Source organism: Chelonia mydas, chromosome 11 (assembly GCF_015237465.2).
Source record: "Chelonia mydas isolate rCheMyd1 chromosome 11, rCheMyd1.pri.v2, whole genome shotgun sequence".
NCBI classification, from domain to species: Eukaryota; Metazoa; Chordata; order Testudines; family Cheloniidae; genus Chelonia; species Chelonia mydas.
The window spans coordinates 11586836-11609146 of NC_051251.2; the positions used below are offsets into that span (position 1 = coordinate 11586836).

Consider the following 22311-nt stretch of genomic DNA (forward strand, 5'->3'; position numbering starts at 1 on the left):
CATTGTGATCATCTACTCTGACGTGCTGCATAATACAGGCCATAGAACTTCCCAAAAATGATTTCTAGAGCAGATCTTTTAGAAAAACATCCAATCTTGATTTTTTGTCAGTGATGGAGAATCCACCATTCCCTTGGTAAACAGTTCCAATGGTTAATTACTCCCACTGTTAAAAAATATGCGTCTTATTTCCAGTCTGAATTTGTCTAGCTTCAACTTCCAGCCACAGGATCATGTTATACCTTTCTCTGCTAGACTGAAGAGCCCATTATTAAATATTTGTTGCCCACGTGGGTACTTACAGATTGTAACCAAATCACCCCTTAACTTTCTCTTTGTTAAGCTAAATCAGGGGTTGGCAACTTATGGCATGTGTGCCAAACACGGCATGCGAGCCAATTTTTAATGGCACGCTGCTGTCTGCCGGATCCGGACAGACAGCAGCGTGCCACTAAAAATCCTGCCCGGCCCGGCCTGCTCTTTTCCGCCCCCCACCCACTGCTCTCTCCTTGCAGGGCAGGCAAGCTTCCCCCTCCCCTCACCTCTTCCCCCAGCATGCTAAGTTCCTGCCCCTCCTTCTCTCCTTCTCTAAGGCCGATCAGTTGACGGCCCTTACAACCGATGGGGAGAGGGAAAAGCGGAGCCGCAGCGTGCTCCGGGGACCTTGGGGAAGGTGGCGGAATCAGGGCATATCCCCTCCAGCCCCCTGCTGTGAGCTGCTCAGGGCAGGGAGCTGGGAGCACCCCCACAACCCCAGCCCACACCCCCAGCCCTCTGCCCTCACCCCTGCACCCCCCTCACACACACCCAGCCCTCTGCCCTCACCCCTGCACCCGCCACACCCCAGCCCTGTGCCCTGACCCCTGCACCCCCCCAACAACCTCAGCCCTGACTCCAGCTCCTCCCACACATACCCAGTCCCCAGCCCCCTGCCCTGACTCCTGCACCCTCCTCACACACCTTCAGCCCCCTGCCCTGACTCCTGCACCCCCCACACATACCCAGCCCCCCCACACCCCATGTCCTGACTCTTGCACCCCCCACATCCCCACCCCCACCCTAAGCACCAAACAGGAGCTCCTGCATACCTCCCCCCCCACATTCCCACCTGCACCCCTCGCACCAAATGGGAGCTGCCCAGGTAAGTGCTCCACACCCAAACCTCCTGCCCCAACCCTGAGCCCCCTCCCTCATTCTAGCTCCTGGCCAGACCCCGCACCCCAACCCCCAGCCTGCTCCTTCTCCCCCAGCCCTGTTCTCAGCACACTCCCACCCTTCTCTCAGTGCAGAGAGAGGAAGGAATGGGCTAGAACCAGGGAGAAGGTAGGTACCTACTCTATGCGGACAGTGCCGGGACTCGAGACTGGCAGCGGGCTGAGTGGGGCCGGCAGCCAGGACCCTGGCTGGCAGGAGCCGACGGACGGAACCCCAGACCGGCAGCGGGCTGAGCCGCTCAGCCCACTGCCAGTCTGGGGTCCCGGCCACCCGCCCCGCTCAGCCCACTGCCCATCTGGCTGCCTGCCCCTTGCCAGCCAGGATCCCGGCCGCAGGCCCCGGTCAGCCCGCTGCCAGCCTAGGTGAACGGAACCCCAGGCTGGCAACGGGCTGAGTGGGCCAGTGGCATAAGATCAGCATTTTAATTTAATTTTAAATGAAGCTTCTTAAACATTTTGAAAACCTTGTTTACATACAACAATAGTTTAGTTATATAATATATAGACTTATAGAGAGAGACCTTCTAAAAAACGTTAAAATATATTATTGGCATGCGAAACCTTAAATTAAAGTGAATAAATGAAGACTCGGCACACCACTTCTAAAAGGTTGCCAACCCCTGAGCTAAATATAGTGATAGATTGAGCTCTTTGAATCTAAGGCATGTTTTCTAATCCTGTAATTGTTCTTGTGTCTCTTCTCTGAACCCTCTCCCATTTCTCAACTTCCTTCTTGAGCCGTGGACACCAGAACCGGACAGTATTCCAAAGAAGTGTTTTCATTCAATTTTCCAAGTTAATTGTAGTGTACTTCATTCTCAGGAGGCTCAGACTAGCATTTTGGCAAAAGTGCACAACCACTTGTTCTGGGAGATCCAGATTCAGATATTGGGCAGGTAATGGTTGGAAGCATCAGAGAGGCAATACTCAGCCTCCAAAAGGCAATGTTTTCCATCCTCTGTGCATCAGCAGCAGGTTTCAAGTTGAGCTACTGTGTTATAGGCCAGCTGTGTGACTGGGACTGCAGCACAAAGGAATTTAATGGCTGAGATGAAGGAAGAGGTAAGCAAATACTGAATGAACCATGCTCAAGGTGAGCCATACATTTGAATCCTTGTCTCAGGGAAGAGATGAGAGATGTGGTGCAACCAGGGCACTCCACAAAGAGTGAACAAAAGACTCTAAAGGTACATAGGACAAAAATAACCCATCAAAACCTTGCAATTAGTCTGGCCATAAACAGTTACCAAAATTTTTCACTGAAAAAGTAAACGGAATCCCAGTTGAAAGATAATCAGATAAAGATCCAGAAAAAGCTTAACAAACCTCAGCTGACTGAAGACAAAAGAGTGCTCCATGACCCTATCAATTAAGAGAACATTCTTTCCACCCTCCACCTGACTGTGGAAACTTGGAAGAATAAAGTTCTTGGAACAAGATTATCTATACAAGAGTTCTACATAGCTTTGCTTAAAAATAATGCAATAATTTCAATTGTATGACTGCCTGATAATGCTTTACAGCACTTCCTACTATCTGATTTAATTGATATTTAAAGAATTAGATATGGGAGGTTAGAATGGTAAAGGCAGATGATAAGTTAAATACACTACCATGTAACCTCCTTTTTACTAAATGCCTAGGGCCCATAGTCCTCTCCTGTTTTGAACGTACTGATACAGGAAAGAATGTGCCCCTTAATTAGGGATGCAGTTAGCATTTGAAATTTGTACACAATGGTGGCTGAACTGTTGGTTCCCAGCCCGCATCATGTCCCAAGGCAGATGTGTCCATTATACACAGTAGGGCCATTAACCGGGCGGGAGCAGTCAGAGATTCAGTCACATGTTTAATAAAAGGCTCAATGAACAAAAACCTGACTGAGTAATACACTGGCAAATGGGCTCTCTCTAGTGGCTGGCCACAGTGGCTACACAGATTGATACTTGCTCACAGCACTCCTCTTAGGTTAAGTAGTACATGCTTGAGTTCAATTCCTGTTGTCATTTGTACACATATAACCCTGTTGCTTCTCAAAATGGCTCCCCAGATGGGACACAGACTCCTGTGGACCTCAAATGATTGCAACAAGCTAGTGGAACAGGGGCATATGTAATGTATTGGCTTTGTGCACATAGCTGGCCCCCGTAGCTGCATCAGCCTACTTCTTCCTTAGAGATAAGGAACTTCTACTGTAGCTCAAGGGATAGAGGCCTATGCTTTTGGTGTTGATGTATACCGGACCATCGCTATAGCCCGGGGTTCGGGATCCATGCATGGTCCCGCGTTAATGCGGGGAACGCATTGCCATGGATCCCAATTTAAATTTGGGATGCATCACCGCGACCGCACTAAACACGAATCCACGCTATAGCGATGCAGACTATAGCGAGGGTCCGGTGTACAAGCATGAGGAGCATCAACCCAGAAAATTAACTATATATGTCATGACATATGTAGCACACACACGTGCCTTTACATGTTTACACAAATCTATTTTTTCCTTTTAATTACAGTCAAAAAAGGACAGGGCTGGGAGTTAGGAACACCTGAATTTTAAATTCAACTTTTTATCTCTTCTTGTGCTGCTTTGGGCAAGCTACTTAACTTCCCCACATCTCTGTTTTCCCCTCCCCACACATCTATAAATATGGATATAATAATAATGCTTTACTACTCAAAGGGGAATTGTGAAGATTAATGTTCATACAGTGCACTGAAAGAATAAAGTACTACGACAATGCTAAATACAATTACTTAACTATCTTAGTAAAAGTATTTGCCCATCCCCCACAAATGAGGCACTCTCTAAAGGTATGATTACTGTATTTAATTACATATGTAGAATTTCCACTTGCTGACATTAAAAAATATCAAGCTCCAAAGTGACAAAAGTAAAGCGAAATGCTAGGTCCTATGGGAAGTGATAAGAGAACATTTTGACAGTTGCCATTGGACAGTGTTTTTAGTTGTAGCACTGTGCTGCAGGTTTTGATACATCAAAATGTCATTCCACACAAAGAAGGGTGAGGGGGGCATGGGAGGGGAGAGAAAGAGAGAGAGATCTTGGGAGGGGGGTGGGAATCAACACTTGTATTCAGACCTTGCTGAAAGCAATGATTAAAGAATGCTTTGTAATGCACTTGTGTTATTCCCAATTAATCTCTTTTTGTTGTACCTTGAACCATGAGTTCTGCAGACACGGATGCCTTCCCAGCACTATTCATCACGGTACAAGTATAAGTTCCAGCATCAGCCAGACGGACATTTTGGATTTCCAAGAACTGGATGCCTGCTTTCTCAAACATGTTGAAACGATCTTTTTGCTGCAACTGAATATCACCCTGTAAGGATCACAAAACAACCCCATTAGAGAGACAGTCATGGAAATAAGCAGCTTGTGGTAAAAGAGCAGTCCATTGTCCCATGTTGTTCTTTCCACTTATCTCTCAGCCAAATACCTTCTGTGGCTAGTACCCAGCCAGTATAAACAAACATTCTGGGTTCAAAGCTTTATAATTCAAATCTGCAGGAGACTGCTTCTCCTGGATTTTGCCACCCTTTATTTCCATTCTATTCTGAATTTTAATCATCCGCATTAGTATCCTTAGAAAATAAAATCTGCTTTTACTGTATAGGCAACTGAAGCAGTAACACATTTTATTTCCTTTCCTGAGAGATTGACATCACATTTCAGAATAATAGTTACAGACAGAGACTTTGGGGCCAATTCTCCATTGTCCTATGGCCCCTTTATGCTGGTCTGCTAAAGAAATACCCCCCACTTAAAAGAGGTTCCTGAGAGGCACAGAGCTGCCAGAGAGACCCAGTGCAGACCCTCTCTGGCATAGAGGGCATCTCAGGGGTAGACTGTAGGGAGCAAAAGGTCTTGGGCTACTGCAGTACGGCTATTCTCTGCTTTCCTTAGCCCATTGGAGTCCATGGGAAGCAGAGTGCAAGTTAGAGCAAACCCTTGCAGGGCCTAGAATACAGAGAGTGCAAAGGTGGATAAAAGCCATATTTGGCACCCACCCTTTCCATTCCTGTGCCAACAATTGAGCCTCTTATGTTTGTAAATAATATTAAGGTTGGGACACAAATAAATGCAAGACCTATCATAATTGTAAGTTCTGGTTGACACTTCGCCCTCAAAAATAGTCGTGGCCAAAGTTGCCAGACTAAAGACATCTACCTATCTTAACAGTTGTTTCTAATACTTAATCTATTTTATCTAAACTTAATATCTTTATTTTAATTTATCCAAGGGAAGGTTAAAATGTGACTTGATCATGGTCTGGAAGTACCTACATGGGAAGAAAATTTCTGATAATGAAGGATTCTTTGATCTAGCAGACAAAGAGATAATCTCCAATGGCTGGAAGCCGTAGCTAGATAAATTCAGACTAGAAATAAAGCTAAAAGAGAGGATAATTAAACACTGAAGCAACTTACCATGAATGTGGTGGGCTCTCCATCAATTGAATCTTTAAAACAACATTAGATGACTTCCTAAAAGATAGGCTCTTGTTCAATCACAAGCCATGGGCTTGACATAGGAATTGTTAAGTGAAATTCTATGGCCTGTGTTACACAGGAGATCAGTCTTGATGAGCATAATGGTCCCTTTTGGCATATTATATAGGTGAGAGGTTTTTCACAGGAGTGGTGGGTGAAATTCTGTGGCCTGTGTTGTGCAGGAGGTCAGACTAGATGATCACAATGGTCCTTTCTGACCTAAATATCTATGCATCTATATTCTATGAATCTATGACTAAGCAAGCCATTGTAAGCATGTGCTTCTTTAGTCACCAATAAAAAGATATCCTTTGCTAACAGATACCACAAATTTTCCTATTCTAAATACAGATGGAAACTGTACTTTCCCTGGCAGCATTGTATGGTACTTTTTGGTAGATGTTGAGTTTTTAACACCTCTGATGACTCAATAACTTCCTAGTGTCTGAATATTATAAAATCATAGCTGAAAGAAAATTCAGTTAAACCAACTGACACCATTGTCCTGGGGATCCAACATGAACGACTGATCTTTGTGAATTAGCAGATAAACAAAGTAAAAGGAAAGAATAAGGCATCCCCAGATGGATCTGATTCATTCATTCTGAAAATTGTGGTTTTATATCAGTGTATGTTAGTTTTACGATGTCTCACTATAACACTCTGCTGTTAGATCTTTGCTAAGAAAGGGGAAGAAACTGGCACTTGGCAGAACAAGTTATAAAACATGGATTAATGACATGCAGATTAGCTAAAACTCCTTGGGACTGGGACTTTCTTTTATAATGTATTTGCACGGCAGAGTGGAACCCTGAGCACTGGTTGATGCCCCATGGCATTTCTGTACTACAAATAATAATAATGATTTATGATAGTGGCCGGCAACTGGAAACGTGTTCTTTCAATTATGAAACATTCCCACCCCTCACCCCTTTAAACATTCCCCCTCCTCCGCTGATTCATGGGATTGTTCAATTTTTGGCAGAGAACCTGTCTGAGCAGAAGAAATAAAAAACAGTGAGAAAATGCCCTACATTTCCTACCATCTGGTTTATAGTCCTTGCTGTGATACAGAAGGCAGGGGAAGAGAGGAAGACAAAAGAATTAATGTTCAATTCTATAATTTTGAAGAGCAAAAATGTCTTCAATTTTTCAAAACATAAATTGTTCAGCGGGGATGGATAAACCAATGTAATAATTAAATATCACCCAAAAAGCTCCACCATTACTGAGACAAATATGGTTGTAAACCAGGGAAATTTTCCAGATAACAAAAGTCACTATAACATGGTGCTTTTTCACTGTTCTAATAATCCTAACATTACCTTAAAAATCAGAAATTTTAGTGTTATTTATTTAGAAGCGAAACCACCAGACCTGAACATTTCCCACTGATCTGAAGTTTGCAGCTGAGGCCTGTCTTTATTTTAGAAATCAAACTCTTTTGTGACGTGGCTGGTTTAGTAGAGCTCATATTGATGTGGATGAACTGTTCTTTTTCAAACTTGGATTTTTTTAAATATGCAAAATACTGGCAAATAAAAACACACCTGACTGTTACTGCATTTAAACTGCTTATTTCCATTTCCCCCTGTAGGATCTTTTCACATATCACTAAATACAAACTTCTTATGGACAACGAAAGACAAAAAAGACAAAGGATAGCCTTGTGGGAAGGCACGGACAGGGACTCAAGAAGTGGTTTTCAGTTTCCAGCTCTGGCACAGACTCCCTTAGTGACCCTAGACAAGTTATTAAATCTCTCTGGGCCTCAGCTCCCCATCTGTAAAAGAGAAACGATAATATGTCTTTTTTCTCACCCTTTGTCTGTTTTTCCTATTTAGATTGTAAGCCCTTTGGGGCAGGGACTGTTTCTTACCAGGGGCTTGTACAATGGGACCCTGATTTTGGCTGGCACTACCACAATACAAATAATAAATATCATTAACAAGAGTAATGAGACAGATACAGGTGACAGTTGCACTTGAGAATGACTCTACTAGTTTCAGTGGAGTTTCTGGGTTGCAAGTGAGGGGAAGATTTGCCCCCTCAGCGTTGTACACAGGTTTCTTGACATGTAGTATAGTTTATACTATCACAGTCACTGGTGCTTACTTACTGTAACTGAAGTTTCTTCAAGATGTATTGTCCCTATCTGTATTCTACATGTGGGTGCACATGCCCACCATGCTCCTGAGTACAGGAATTCTTCAAATCAGTGTCCATGGACCTGCAGGTAAGTGAGTTGACTGATTGATATAGAACTCAAACAATCTTGAGGCGAAATTTGGGGTGTAAATTAAGGGAGACCTTCTCTTTCTGAAATACTGTATAAAGAGTCCGCCATCCTGGCTCCTACCTCATTGACCCTTCTGGCCAAAGTCATGGCCACTAAGAACACCACCTTCATGGACAGGTGGGTCATGGCATGTGTTGCCATAGGTTCGAAGGGTGGACCTGAGAGTGTTGACAGGACAAGGTTAAGGTCCCATTGAGGCATAGATTTAATGACCAATGGGAAGGTACTGATCAAGCTCTTCATAAATTGCACAGTAGCCAGGTATGTAAACATAGAATATCCCTCCACGGGAGGGAGGAAGGCACTAATTGCTGCTAGGTGTACCCACAGCAAACTAAGGGCCAGACCTGAAGTCTTTAAGGAGAGAAACTAGTCTAGGATAAACCAGAATGCCCACCTATGAAGGGAATGTTGGTGGTGTTGTGCTGAGGCTGAAAAGTGCCACCGTTTAGCCTGGTAGCAGGCTCTAGTAGAATCCTTTCTACTTTGGATAAGTATTTCCTGAGCAGGAGTGCAGTATGAGTATTCTATTTCAGATGCCCATCCAAACACCAGGCCTGAGGTGGAGTGAACCTGGGTTGGGGTGCTTGATTTTCCCTCTGTCCTGGGTTAAGAGATCCTGAAATGGGCGGCTTCTGATAAATGGCATGCGGTCATCGTCTTGAAGCCCATGAGAGCTTCCCTTACACTCATGAGGAGCCCTGGAGGAGGACTCTTTGGGTTTCTGCAGTAAAGGCTCCGTTCCAAGGCTTGTGCCTGGGGGGGCTCTGCTGGTTGGTTAAGCCTCCTCCATCGGGAACTTTTTTAGTCAGTGCTCTCGGATCTCTCTAGTTCTGGGTGGGAAGGATCAATAGCTACTGCACTTTGCAGAGATGTGCACTTCACCCAGGCAGAACAGGGACCTTTGATGCTTGTCACTGACAGAGAAGGAGCAAGAGCAGGAGATGCAATTTTTGAATCCCAAGACTCTGGGTGTTGTCTTGGGACCGGGGAAGGTTTCTGGAGAATGGGGGCGGGGGAGAGAAACTATCCTATATTAACTGTATATTAACTATAACTACCAAGTTAAGATATAAAAACGATTTACAGCAAATCTCCATTACAGGTTATGCATGGAGTGAAGGAGGACATGATTCTGACTCAGGCCATCCAGTGGTAAGAAGGACCCGGAAAGGTGTTGACCCACACTGCCTCTTATATCCTCAGTTGGGAGCATGAGGGACACTACTGCACATAATCAATGGACACTGCTTTGAAGAATTTCTGGACTCAGGTGTGTGGCATGCACGCATACTCACGTGTGGAAAACACATAGCAGGACCCGCACTTGAAGAAGAACCAACAGACTTCATCCTCCTACAATAGAAGCTTTGAGGCAGAACAAGGACATTAGCCCCACAGGAAACCATACCTTAAACCAAGTTATTTGAGGCTGTGGTCGTCCTGTTATTTTACAGGAGAATTTGCCTGTCTGGCCTTCACGCACGATGACTCTGTTGGGTTTTGTAGCAAACTTTGGTGGACTTTCTCCCCAGATGCTTGGCCTGTTCTCCACTGACGGAACAGCAAATCTCCCCCTGGAAAGGCAATGAACACCTTAGTTTAGCAGAGGAATTGTAACCTTTTCTTGTGGGTAGGCACACTTCGGAAAGCATATTAGAACAGTGGTCTGCCAACTGTGAAATAGTGTAAGTGGTAACCAACACTGAGTTACAAGGTACCAGCATAAGACAATAATTTTTGGCCAGTGGGACAAAATGTTCAGAAATCAGAAGTAAGCTGGCAACGTGTGGCCAATGTAAGGAACAAAATGCTGACATGTGATAAGGAGACACCCATCACAGGCCCACATGTTGGAGACCACTGCTCTCAATTTCTCATGCTACTGGACACTGTTCTTCTGTGTGCCCTCATCCAACAAACACACAACAAGAACTATCACACCTTTTTTGACAATTCTGGTTGCTTATAACCAGAGCTGGGCAAACTAGTCACAATTAACAAAATATACATTTAAGTCAGTCCTTTTTTCCAATCTGTGAATTGTCTGCCAACAGCTATAAATTTACCCGTATTTGTTAGCTGTTCAGAATTATTCTCCAATTATTTCACCCATCAGTGAGTGTGATAATCACATAATCACTTGTGATTATGAATGACATTCACTTTTCACCACTTTTCTAACGTGTGTACCTAAAATTTACTATTTTAGTAAACATTTATGCCAGGAAATTCATTCACTAGAATGTTCACAAAGTGAACATGGAAATGGCACAAACGAAACAAAATAAATTAGTTTAGAAGTTATAATTAATGATAATGAATAACTTTTAGCAGGATTGGCCCAGCTTTGCTTATAAAGATGACATAGCTGTGGAACAACATGCTTTGCTAAGAAAGTGACACTTCAACACTGAGAGAGAACAGTCAGTCACAGTCACATAACCTTGAAATACAAAACAGTATTGTAAGCAAGACAAAATAAGTGCAATTTATGCCTGTTAATGTCAAAAGGAGCTATCTGAATACAGCCACGGTATAATCAAGCCACACAATAGCAGAAGATAGTAGATGGTGATTATTTTTAGCCTGGAATTTCAGGCAAACCAAACCACTTTTGGGGCACTGATTTTCCACACAGCATCTTACCCACATGCACATGAGAAGTGTCAATACCTCCCTTTTTCTATAAGGTATCAGAACACTAATACAGACCTCACAGCCTCAGTTCAAGGAGCTGCCAAGATATGATGGTGGCCATATGGGCTACTTGAGAATTCTGAGTAAGACAAGACCATGATGGAGAGGATTTAAACAGAGAAAAGGAATACTGAAAATTTTTGGGCAAGAGTGGTGCCTTACCTAAAGAAGAAGGCTAGAGCTTTGTAAAGAGGGTCACTCATAGTTCAGTCCTAAAATTTAGAGGGCATGCACGTGTGTGCGCGCGCATGTGTGTATATGTATACATACATGTATAAACACTGATACATCAAAAGAGAATATTAATTACCACTAGACTACTAGACATATATACACTCCCTTCCTAGATTTTACAAAACCAAATACATATAGCTATGTTTTTAATATTTTCTTTTTTTACATAACTCAAGAGTATTTTGGATTTAAATCTTTCCAAATTCTGAAAGCTCTAAACAGGAGTAAAACACAGAAGCAAAGAAAACAGGAGGATGAACCTTTTAACAACTCTATTAAATCCACTGGATTAGGTGAGCTCTTTAGAAAGACAGAGCTAAATGGCCACATGACTATCCTTCCTTAGTAGGACTATTTAGCACGTGCATATTCCCCTAGCGTGTTTGCAATACAAACAACACACAAAAGAACCTAAAATATGGTTACCTACCTTTTTGTAACTGTTGTTCTTCGAGATGTGTTGCTCATGTCCATTCCATTCTAGGTGTGCACATGCCCAAGTGTGTGGTCATGGGAAATTTTTGCCTTAGCAGTATCTGTAGGGCCAGCTGTGGCAACTCCTTGAGTGCCATGCTCATGCGTCAGTATATCAGGCACCGCCAGCTCTACGCCCTCTGAGTTCCTTCTTGAAACTCCAACAGAGGGGCAGGAGGGCAGGTAATCGAATGGACACGAGCAACTCATCTCAAAGAACAACAGTTACAAAAGGGTAGGTAACCATTTTTTCTTCTTTGAGTGCTTGCTCATGTTGATTCCATTCTAGGTGACTCACAAGCAATGTCCATGGAGGTGGACTCAGAGCTCACAGATTTGCAGCTTGCTGCACTGCTCTGCCAAAGCCAGCGTCGTCTCGAGCTTGCTGGGTAAGCGCATAATGTGATGATAACGTGTGGACAGACGACTAGGCAGCAGCCCTACAGATCTCTTGGATGGGCATCTGTGCCAGGAAGGCCACTGATGATGTTTGTGTCCCAGCCTAGTGTACAGTCACGACTGCCGGGGGAAGCACCTTCGCCAGCTTATAGCAGTATCGGATGCAGGCCATGATCCAGCACAAAATCCTCTGAGCAGACACTGAGGGACCTTTCATTCTGTCTGCCACCGCAATGAACAGCTGCATTGACTTACAGAATGGCTTTGTTCTATGTAAAAGGCCAGCGTCCTCCTGACGTCCAGGGTGTGTAGCTTCGCTCTTGATCTGATGCATGAGGCTCTGGAAAGAAGATGGGTAAGTATATGTCCTGGCCAGTATGAAACTGGGAAACGACCTTGGGCAGAAATGCTGGGTGTGGTCACAACTGGACCGTATCCTTGTAGAAGACTGTATAGTGTGGTTCTGAAGTAAGCGCCCTGATCTCAGACACCCTGTGGGCCAACATTATCATGACCAGGAATGAAACCTTGCAGGAGAGAGCAGAAAGCCAGAGGCTCAAAGGGAGGCCCCATGAGCCTCGACAACATGAGATTCAGGTCCCAGGGAGGGATGGGATCCCGGATGTGCAGGTAGAGACACTCCAGACCTTTCAAAATGTACCATCATATTGTGAGCAAAGATCAGCTTGCCTTGGAATGGAGGATGGAAAGCTGAGATAGCAGCTAAGTGACAGGGACAAACCTTGGGAGTTCAAGGTGCAGCAGATAATCCAGGATCTCCTGCAGCGGGGCCTGCTCGGCCTGGATATGCCATTCCGAGACTCAGCACCTGAACCTTTTCCATTTGGCCAGGAAAGTCGCTCTGGTTGAGTGTTTCCTGCTACGCAGCGAGACCTACTGAACACGGTCCGAGTGTGCCTGTTTGTCCATGCTTAGCTATACAGTAGCCAAGCCATCCAGTGCAAAAGGCTGCCGTGGTTCTGGGACAGCAGATCCAGTCAGAGAGGTAGCTGCAGCGAAGCAGCTACTGAAAGGCTCAGCAATGTGCCGAACCAGTGCTGGCGAGGCCACGTGGGGGCTATTAGGGTAATTCTTGCCCTGTCCTGCTTGATCTTCACAAGGACCCTGTGAATCAGTGGCACTGGCGGGAAGGCATACATCAGAGCCCCCAACCACAGAAAGAGAAAGGCATCTGATAGGGAGCCCCTGTCCAACCCCCAGATCAAACAGAACATGTGACATTTTCTGTTCTGCCTGGATGCAATTGGGTCCACCTGGGGAGTCCCCCACCTCTGGAAGATTATGCTGACCACCTCCGGATGGAGCGACTACTTGTGGCAAGACAAAGTCTTGCTGAGGTAATCCGCCAGGACATTCCTGGTTCCAGGCAGGTGTGCGGCGATCAGATGAATGGCACGTCGCACACAAAAATCCCAAAGGCTTCTTGATAAAGGGCCGAAGACCTGATACTGCCCTGCCTGTTGATGTAATACATCGCAGTGGTATTGTCCGTCAGGATCTGCACCACCTTGCCCTTCGGGTGGGGCAAGAAACCTGGCAGGCCAGGCGAACCACTCTGAGCTCCCTGGTGTTGATGTGGAGGGCCAGATCGTACCACAACCAGCGGCCATGGATGCTTAGCTCGCCCAGATGGGCTCCCCAGCCTAGGTCCAAAGCATTGGAGACCAGGGTCAGCGACAGGGACGGGGTCGCAAAGGGAACTCCCTCCAACACCGACCTTGGGTCCAACCACCAATCCAGGGGATGACCTCTTGTGATCCGGCACACTGACTACCCACTCTAGGTCGTGCCTGTTGCGGATATAGACTGACGCCAGCCACACTTGCAGAGGCTGGAGATGGAGCCAAGCATGGCTGACCACGTATGTACACACGGCCATGTGGCCCAACAACTGCAGGCAGGTGTGAGCCGTGGTGAGCGGGTGGTTCTTTACATGGGAGATCAGGTCCGACATGGCCTTAAAACGCGCTTCTGGAAGGAAGGCTCTGGCTCATGTGGAGTCCAGAACCACCCCAGTGAACTCTACTAACTGGACCAGTGTTAAGGTAGATTTTTTCTCGTTTAACAACAGGCCCAGATTGCCACAGGTAGAACACACCAGATCGAGGCTCCTCTGCATTTGCTCCCGAGACCTACCCTTGATGAGCCAGTCGTTGAGATATGGGAAGACCTGGATCCGTCGATGTCTCAGGTAAGCAGCCACTGGCACCATACATTTTGTGAACACCCTCGGGGCCAATAAGAGGCCAAAGAGCAGCGCCATGAATTGAAAATGGCGTCCGCCCACTATGAAACAGAGGAAATGTCTGTGACCTTGGAATATGGAAATATGGAAATAAGCGTCCTTCAAGTCGAGGGCGGTGTACCAGTCCCCTGGATCCAGGGAGAAGATGGAGGCCAGGGAGACCGTGCAAAACGTTAACTTTCTGAGAGACTTGTTGAGGTGACGCCGGTCCATAATGAGTCTGAGGCCCGTTTTTGTTTTCGGGATTAGGAAGTAGCGGGAATAAAACCCTTTTCCCTTCATATCCCAAGGGACCTCCGCCACCACCCTCTGGTGCAGGAGGTTCTCGACCTCTTGGATGAGGAGTTGCTTGTGAAAAGGGTCCCTGAACAGGGATGGGGAAGAGGAGGGAGGGTTGGCCAAAAATTGCAGGGTATAGCCCCAAGATACTATATCCCATACCCAGCAGTCCGAGGTGACCTGCGACCAGGCCAAATGGTAGGCACAAAATGGTAGAGGAAAGAACAAGGTGGATCCAGGGAATTGACTGGGGCGTCACTCTTGATCGCATCTTAAAAATGAGCACTTCTGGCCCCCCGGATGCTTCACCGGGCCGGGCCGCGCAGGTGAGTGGGAGGAAGAAGGGTGGCGATGACTAAACTTCATGTCTCTATCCCTTCTCCTCGCAGATCCCTGACGAGGCTGCCAAGGCCTTGGCAGCAGGGGCAGTTGGAGCTGCTTCCGTGCAGACTGCGGCACATGCATGCCCAGCGAGCGAAGGGTGGCCTGAGTGTCCTTCAACCTATGCAGCCTCGCATCAGTCTGCTCCGAAAAGAGTCCATTCCCTTTGAATGGGAGGTCCTGCATAGAGATCTGCATCTCTTGGGACAGGGTGGCAGTCTGAAGCCAGGAGCTGCGCCTCATGACCACCGCCGATGCGCCCACCTTTAGCTGCCAAATCTGCCATGTCCCACGCCATCTGGAGAGAGCACCTAGCTGCCGTGATGCCCTCCTCCACCAGGGTGCTGAATTCCTAGGCCAAACTCTGAGGGAGGGACTCGTTTAATTTACAGAGGGAGTGCGATAAGTTAAAACTGTACCCGCCCAAGAGGGCCTGATGGGTCGCCACCCGGAATTGCGGGCTGGCTCCTTGAATAAATTTTTCTCCCCAAAAGGTCCAGTCTTTTGGCCTCTTTATTCTTGGGAGTTGAACTGGTGTGTCCCTGCTTGGCCTTTTCATTGGCCGCAAAGACAACCAGTGAGCCCGGAGGTGAACCCTTTGGCTGGGATGAAGTACTTCTTTTTGGCCCTTTTGGAGGTGGGAGGGATGGACGATGGGGTTTGCCAGAGGGCCTTGGCAATTTTCAGGACCTCATCATGCACTGGTAGTGCAACACATGCCAGGATAGAGGCTGAGAAGACATCGAACAAGGTGTCCACCTGCTTGGCCATCTCCTTCACCTCTAGGCCCAAGTTCTTGGCCACCCATCGAAGCAGGACCTGGTGTTCTTTAAAACTGTCCGGGAGGCTGGCCCTCGAGGGTCCTGCAACCACCTCATCCGGGGATGAGGTCGACAACTGTACCGCTAGGGGAGGCTCTGGGGCTTCATCCCCCATGAGAAAGGGTTTTTTTGGGGTGGATGTTGTCTCCTTTACCCCGACCTCCGAGCGTGTCTCATGCACCGAACCCGGTGCCGCTGATGCAAGGAAAGGCGCTCTGACTAGCCACCATGAGCGGTAAGAAGGAACTGAGAGGGCATAGGGCTGGCAGCCCCTGATATACCGACACATGAGTGCGGCACTCAAGGAGGCGCCACAGACGGTCCTACAGATACCACTAAGGCAAAAATCTCTGATGACTGCTCACGTGAGTGCGTGCACACCTAGAATGGAATTGACATGAGCAAGCACTCGAAGAACAACTAGTCACTTTCACTTGCTTGATAGTCTATTTTCATCGCTGTAATCTGAGCGAAATCCAAAAAGTAAATAAATAGGATTCATAGTGAAAAGGAAAATTAAAATACTCAATACTAATAAGCTGTGTTCTGATCACTAACATTGGTAAGGGAAATTATTTTTGTTTGAACCTATGGGGGCCCATTTCCCCACTCAATCACAGTGGTGTGAATCAGGAATAAGCCAATTAAAGTCAATCAAGTTATAAAACTGTAAAACCCCAGGTAATTGCAAGAAGAATCAGGCCCAGGATTTTGAACCTCAAAACAACCATTTAATTATAAATGTTTGGTAAACAGCACAGCCCATGCAGTGAAGAAGTTATCCTTTGTGCCAGCTCAGCCCTGAAGTTATGTCTGGATATATTAGTCCATTATTGCTAGTGGTAGCAGTAATATGGGGCAAATCTTGTTCCAACACACAGTTGTACTGGGGCAGGGGAGGAGAGAATTACTTTAAATATGGAAGAACACTCTTTTACAGTAGATTTCCCTTCTAAAATCTCAGTTTTTATCAATATCTGCCATGGCTTTAAGGGTAAATAGGCAGGTAATGCAGGTAGGAGTTTAAAATGCTAATGAGAAGGGATGGCAGGGTGGGGTGGCATTACATTAAGGACACCAGCAGTGACAATAGGGTTGCCAAGCGTCTCCACACTCTGAACCCCCGCCCGCATCCCAACCCCCTGCCCCAGCCCAGAGTCCCCTCCTGCACCCCTAACTCCTCATCCTTGGCCCTACTCCAAGCCTGAACCCCCAGCTGGAGTCCTCACTTCCCCCACACCCCAGCCCCCTGCCCCAGACCGGAGCCCTCTCCCACACCCTGTACCCCTCATTTATGGCCCCAGCTGGAGCCCGCATCCCATCCCAGAGCCTATACTCCCTGTACCCCTACCCACTGCCCCAGCCCAGAGCCATCTTCTGCACCCCAAACCCCTCATCCCTGGCCCCACCCCAGAGCCTGCACCCCCAGCAGGAGCCCTCAACCCCCTCCCGTACCCCAATCCTCTGCCCAAGCCCGGTGAAAGTGAGTGAGGGTGGGGGAGAGCGAGTGACAGAGGGAGGGGGGATGGAGCAAAGGGGGCCGGGGCCTTGGAGAAGGGGCTGGGTAGGGGTGTTCGGTTTTGTGCGATTAGAAAGTTGGCCACCCTATTTAAAAGTACGCACACCTAATCCTCAAGCTATCAAAACTAACTCGTATGTCGTAAGGAGAAGCTTACCTCTGTCACCAAAATCCTTCCATCGCCTCCTTGAGAAAAGTGCTCGTCAACCAGGTTCTTTGGTTGTGGCCATGGATAATATTACAGAACCACCATTTGGCCCATTAAACTACTTAATCTCAATGATACCAACTCAAGACAGTTTCATGAGTGCAAACTGCAAAAGGGCTAATGAGACGTATCTTTCCAGCCCTCCTAAAATAAATGGGAAAGAGTTCACATCCATGGTGAACCCAGAGTAAGCTGTCCTTGTCTACACATTGATTCCTATAGGTATATTCTCCCGACTGGCATGGGACAGGATTAGCTGAAGCAGGTTACTGCCATCCCTTCTCAACAGACAAACATCAATCGTCTGCATATATTATTCTCACGGATTTACAGACAGAACAGCTCTCACTGAAGCACATTGATTTGGGCTTATTCTGGTTACTTGTTTACATGCATTACATGGGGACTCATTGCCACAGAATCTGAGCATTTCACAATCATTAATGAGGTCAGCCTTCCAGCACCTTTGGGAATTAGACTAGTAATGTTGCCCCATTTTACAAATAGGAAAACTATGGCACTGCAGTGTTTTCCACAAGACCACGCAGGAATAGAACCCAGCTCTCCCAGCTCTCAGTCTTGTGCCTTAACAAGACCACCCCTTCCTCCATTATTCAAGCCTCTGATGCTGGAAGAGAATGCTGCCAAGGTCACTATATGCTTTTTTAATCTGGTCAGGCTTTATTAGGGGCTAAGCAGAAATCAAACTCGTTTTAATTGGCCCACAAAATAAAACTGAGCAGTAATGTTAGACAGCAAAGTCACTTGAGGAAAAAAAATTCTCCAGTCTCTCCACAACCTTCACCACCAGACCTTGTGTTTTAAAGAACTCCATGGAGCCTAGAATTCTTACCCAAGGGTTTTGGCACTGGACAGCAGGCTGTATTTCTTCAAGGAGTTTCCTGTATGTTATAGAAAGACAACAAATCAGATGACTTATCGTGGTTATTAGGTACTACAGATACCAAAATCTGTGTAAATACTGTATTTCTTTCTCCTGCTTTCAAACAAGGATCATGAAAATTAGAGGTGGAAGATACCTACAGTACAAGTTATTTTACCTATAATCTAACCAATGCAGGAGTATGCCCTTCAGTATAGGACTGTGTTTGGTTCAGACCTGTGTTAAATACTTAACTATTAACCAGATTTGGGTTCCAGACAGAACTTCAATCTAACCATCCCTGAATTTTAGGAATTTACAAATCCACTATCCACACTTTGTGACTCAGGTCACAAAGACCCCTGTCTACTTATAACTAATATTGACTAATGATTAGAGAACATGACTTTCACCCACACTGTATTCCAGTGGAGAAGGCATAAAACTACATGTCCAACTTTCAAAAACCTGGATTCTGTTCTCAGCTCTGACACTGGCTTACTGTGTAATTTTGGGAAAATTACTTAAGAAGCCAATTTTCAAAATTTAGGATTTAACAGCTAAATTCTTGGCTCAGTTTCCCCATCCATAAATTAGGGATAATTTCTTATTCACCTTTGCAAAACCATTTGAGACCACCGGATGAAACACTCTATTATAAAGTCCAAGTATTATTATTAATCATTTTTCAGAGTGGCAGGATTAGAGAGTCCCATGAACAAGCTATTCTTTTATTCATGTATTTGTCCATGTCACCTTTTCTTTTTGGTGTGCTTCTTTTCAAGGTAATATAACCCACCCTACAGTACTGACAAAATATACACTGTGCACAAAATGCACTGAGTACTTAGCACCATCTACTGGACAGACTAACAAAATAAACATTACTAGCTTTTTAACACACAAAAATTGTCAGTGAAACAGGGCAGATCAAGGGTGACAGTGAGAAATAAACAACTATGGCAGCTGTCAACAATGGAAGCTTCTTGAGATTTATAAGTATCTGCCATAGATCTCATTTAAAACGAGTATACCAGATGGAGTGGTACCAGTCAAAACCTCTGGGCAGGAAAGCTACATAGTGATTTAGTAATGTTTCTTTCAGAAAACAACCAGTCCCATATGCTTATCTGGAAAGAAATAATTCTGTATTTTACATCAGTGGCGCATGGAGGATTATTAGAACAGAGACTTCTGTAGTTCCTAAACACTAATGAGCTTAACCCTTGGGTGCTTTACTGCAATGAATTTAAAACAATAAATGAATTCAGGACTGAACAGCCAATGTCAGAAAACTGATTTCAAACTCTGCCCCTGTGCAACCTGTTGATTCCAACAAGTTTGCACTCTGAGGATTTCCATGAGAGGTCTTTGACCATGAATAGACAAACATTTTTTTTCTCTTTAGGGTAGGATGAAGTTGGGTAAAATGTGCCCTGGGAATTCAACAGGAAGCCAACAATCTGAAGGGCTTTGCTATTCACCAGAACCTTGAAATGAGGCACATCGGCCAGCTTGCAAACAGAGAGTAGCACTGATGTCAATTTCTAACACTTTTCTCTGGCTCTGTGTTACTGGGAATTTTAAATTTAACAATGTAAGGCTTTGATTACACTGCCAATGGAAGGACAAAACTTTTGTTGTCCACAGGTGCTTAAAAAAGCCCTCCCCCCTCCGAAAGACAAAAGTTTTGCCATGGCAAGTGGCAGTGTAAATCGCTCATTGTGGGCAGAGGTGCTCTCCTGTTGACAACGTGAACCCCGCTTATAGGGGGTGGAAGTATTTTGTTGGCAAAAGTGCCGACAAAGAGCATTCACTCTGCCCAACTTTTAGAGACAAGTGTAGACAAAGCCTTAGATTATCTAATATGCAGATGTGCCTTTCCAAATTCCCATTTTGATCTTAGCTGCTTCCCATGTGACACAGACATCAAACTGAACCATATATTGAGCACAGCTGGTAGATCCTCAAGAAATGCAGCCTTTCACTTGTGATGTTACTGTGTTATAAAAGCACCAGTAACTGGTGCTATCACTGTAGCAGACAGTCAGTTGCTATTTCCCTCAGAAATCTGTGGTTTCCATGGCTATGGGCCTAATCCTGAGAGTGGCTTCCATGGAAGTTAAAGATGCCTTAGCAGCCCTCAAGATCAGGCCCTTTGTTACCCAGCCATTTTAAGGCATATGAAGCTAAAATGACACCTACCTGTCCAAAGACCCTTGTTTTTGCCCCTCAAAGAAATTAAATTGTGAAAGCATTTCAGGAAAGACAATGTGGTCTAGTGTTTAGGGCACTGGATGGGGACTCAGGAGACATGGTTTCTGTTCCCAGCAGTGCCTCTGATGTCTGACCTTGGGATAGATCACTTCACTTTTATGTGCCTTTTTCCCCAGCCACCTTTTGTCTGTCTTGTCCATTTATATTGTAAACTCCTTTGGGCGGGAATGGTTTCTCACTATGTGTTTGTACAGCGCCTAGCACAATGGGGCCCCACTACTGATTGGCACCTTTAGGCACTACTGTTAAACAAATAAATAATAATACAGAGAGATGTCAGCAGAGTTTTTGTGATTTTCTGTATTCCCCACCCCGCCAAGCTGAACTAAAAACAAGTGAACAGCTTTACAAGCTCAAATTTTTTTCAGCAGAACATGGCTATATTCACTGATGGTTTCTGCAGGTAACTCCATTGACTCCAGTGGAATTGCACCTCCTTACATCCATGATAAATTTGGCCCGTAGACATTAGAGTGGAGTGTTAGGGGGCTTATTCCTTCACCCACTCACTTCCCTGGTCCTTCTCGCATGAACAGAGAGCAACAATACCCGAAGTCCAAAGGTGCAAATAATTCAATGTTTATTGGGGTGAACTTCCAGCAAGCATGATTCCAGTTTCCTTCCTTAGTGTCCCCCTTCCCAGCTCTGACACCACAGAGCCTTACACCTGTGTCCCTGTTCCCTTCCCCCCTTAGCAAAAATGATTCCAACTCCCCACCCCATTCCCTGTTCCCATTTCCCCCCTTAGCGAAACATGATTCCAATTCCCCATTCCCTGTTCCCATTTCCCACTCCCACCCCACCCACACACTTCCTGATTGACTGCAGACTATATAGTAAAACTTGAGTTCTGCTTAGCTATACCTTAACCAATCATTTTACTGAAATTTAATTAACCAATCCTAACATATTGTAACATGATTATCTAACCAATTATATTCCACCATCTTAATTAGTTTACACCCAGCAAAATTAATTATACAGCAGACAGAAACAAACACAGAACCAGATAGAGACCATGCAAACAAACAATAGCAAAATGGGAACTATAATGACAAAACAATACAGAAGTGAGGATTTTACAACTACATCCATAAAGACATGAGGGTTTCTCAGCTGTGTCTATTGATAAGTGAGTTCTTACCAACAGAAAACTATCAAACTAAACTTCCTTTTACATCCTCTAGGCTCTTCCTTTTCTCTGGAGGTGATAGATCAGATCACCTTTCTAACAGCTCCAGATTGCCTTATTTCAATGTGACTAGTTTGGAATGTGAGGATGTGACCGGTCGCTTCCCAGCCTCTGCTGCTTAGCCAAAGGCCTTAGCCTAAGAACAGGGCCTCAGACTGTCACAGTAAGAGAAAGGCCCTTACACCGGCAGACAGTGATTTTGATTCTTTCTTTTATACTTCTATAACTAGCTACGTGATAAGAATACACCTAAATTCTTAGAGTATAGGCCTTTACAGACAGGCCTGAATATCTATATCCTAACATGGAGCATTGCTGCTTTTTTATTAAGTAACCAACTGGACAGGTATTATAGTCCATTGTGCTCTCTCAAGGCCAGCAGGTGTTTGGTATGCTGCAGAGTGAGAATGTGCAGCCACAGAGAAAAGAGAGGTAAGTAAACACTTCACTTTGCCCAACATCAGTCACTCTGGTTAATGAGCTAACACCAATGGCAGCCACCACAGAAAAGATTTCTGTGGTAGATTTCCCTAAAGGGACATTCTGCTATCAAACCCCTGCCCATGGAATTACGATGTTCATGAGTCTTGCTTATAATTTTATTGGTATCAATTCAACATCTTTACAATGACAAGAGGAAATTTATGGAT

At 45.3% G+C, this 22311-nt stretch overlaps 1 protein-coding gene across 4 annotated transcripts in view; it reads right to left on the minus strand.

The window, feature by feature from the left end:
• The window catches only part of MYLK (myosin light chain kinase), a 324584-nt gene that overhangs the window by 157899 nt on the left and 144374 nt on the right, over window positions 1-22311 (minus strand). For all 4 annotated transcript variants that reach the window (XM_037913164.2, XM_043524849.1, XM_043524848.1 and 1 more), the window contains exons 4-6: window positions 18163-18211; window positions 9440-9605; window positions 4393-4558 (exon numbers count right to left, since the gene is read on the minus strand). In XM_037913164.2, the coding sequence (XP_037769092.1) occupies window positions 4393-4558; window positions 9440-9605; window positions 18163-18211 (381 nt within the window). The remainder of the gene's footprint in view (window positions 1-4392; window positions 4559-9439; window positions 9606-18162; window positions 18212-22311) is intronic.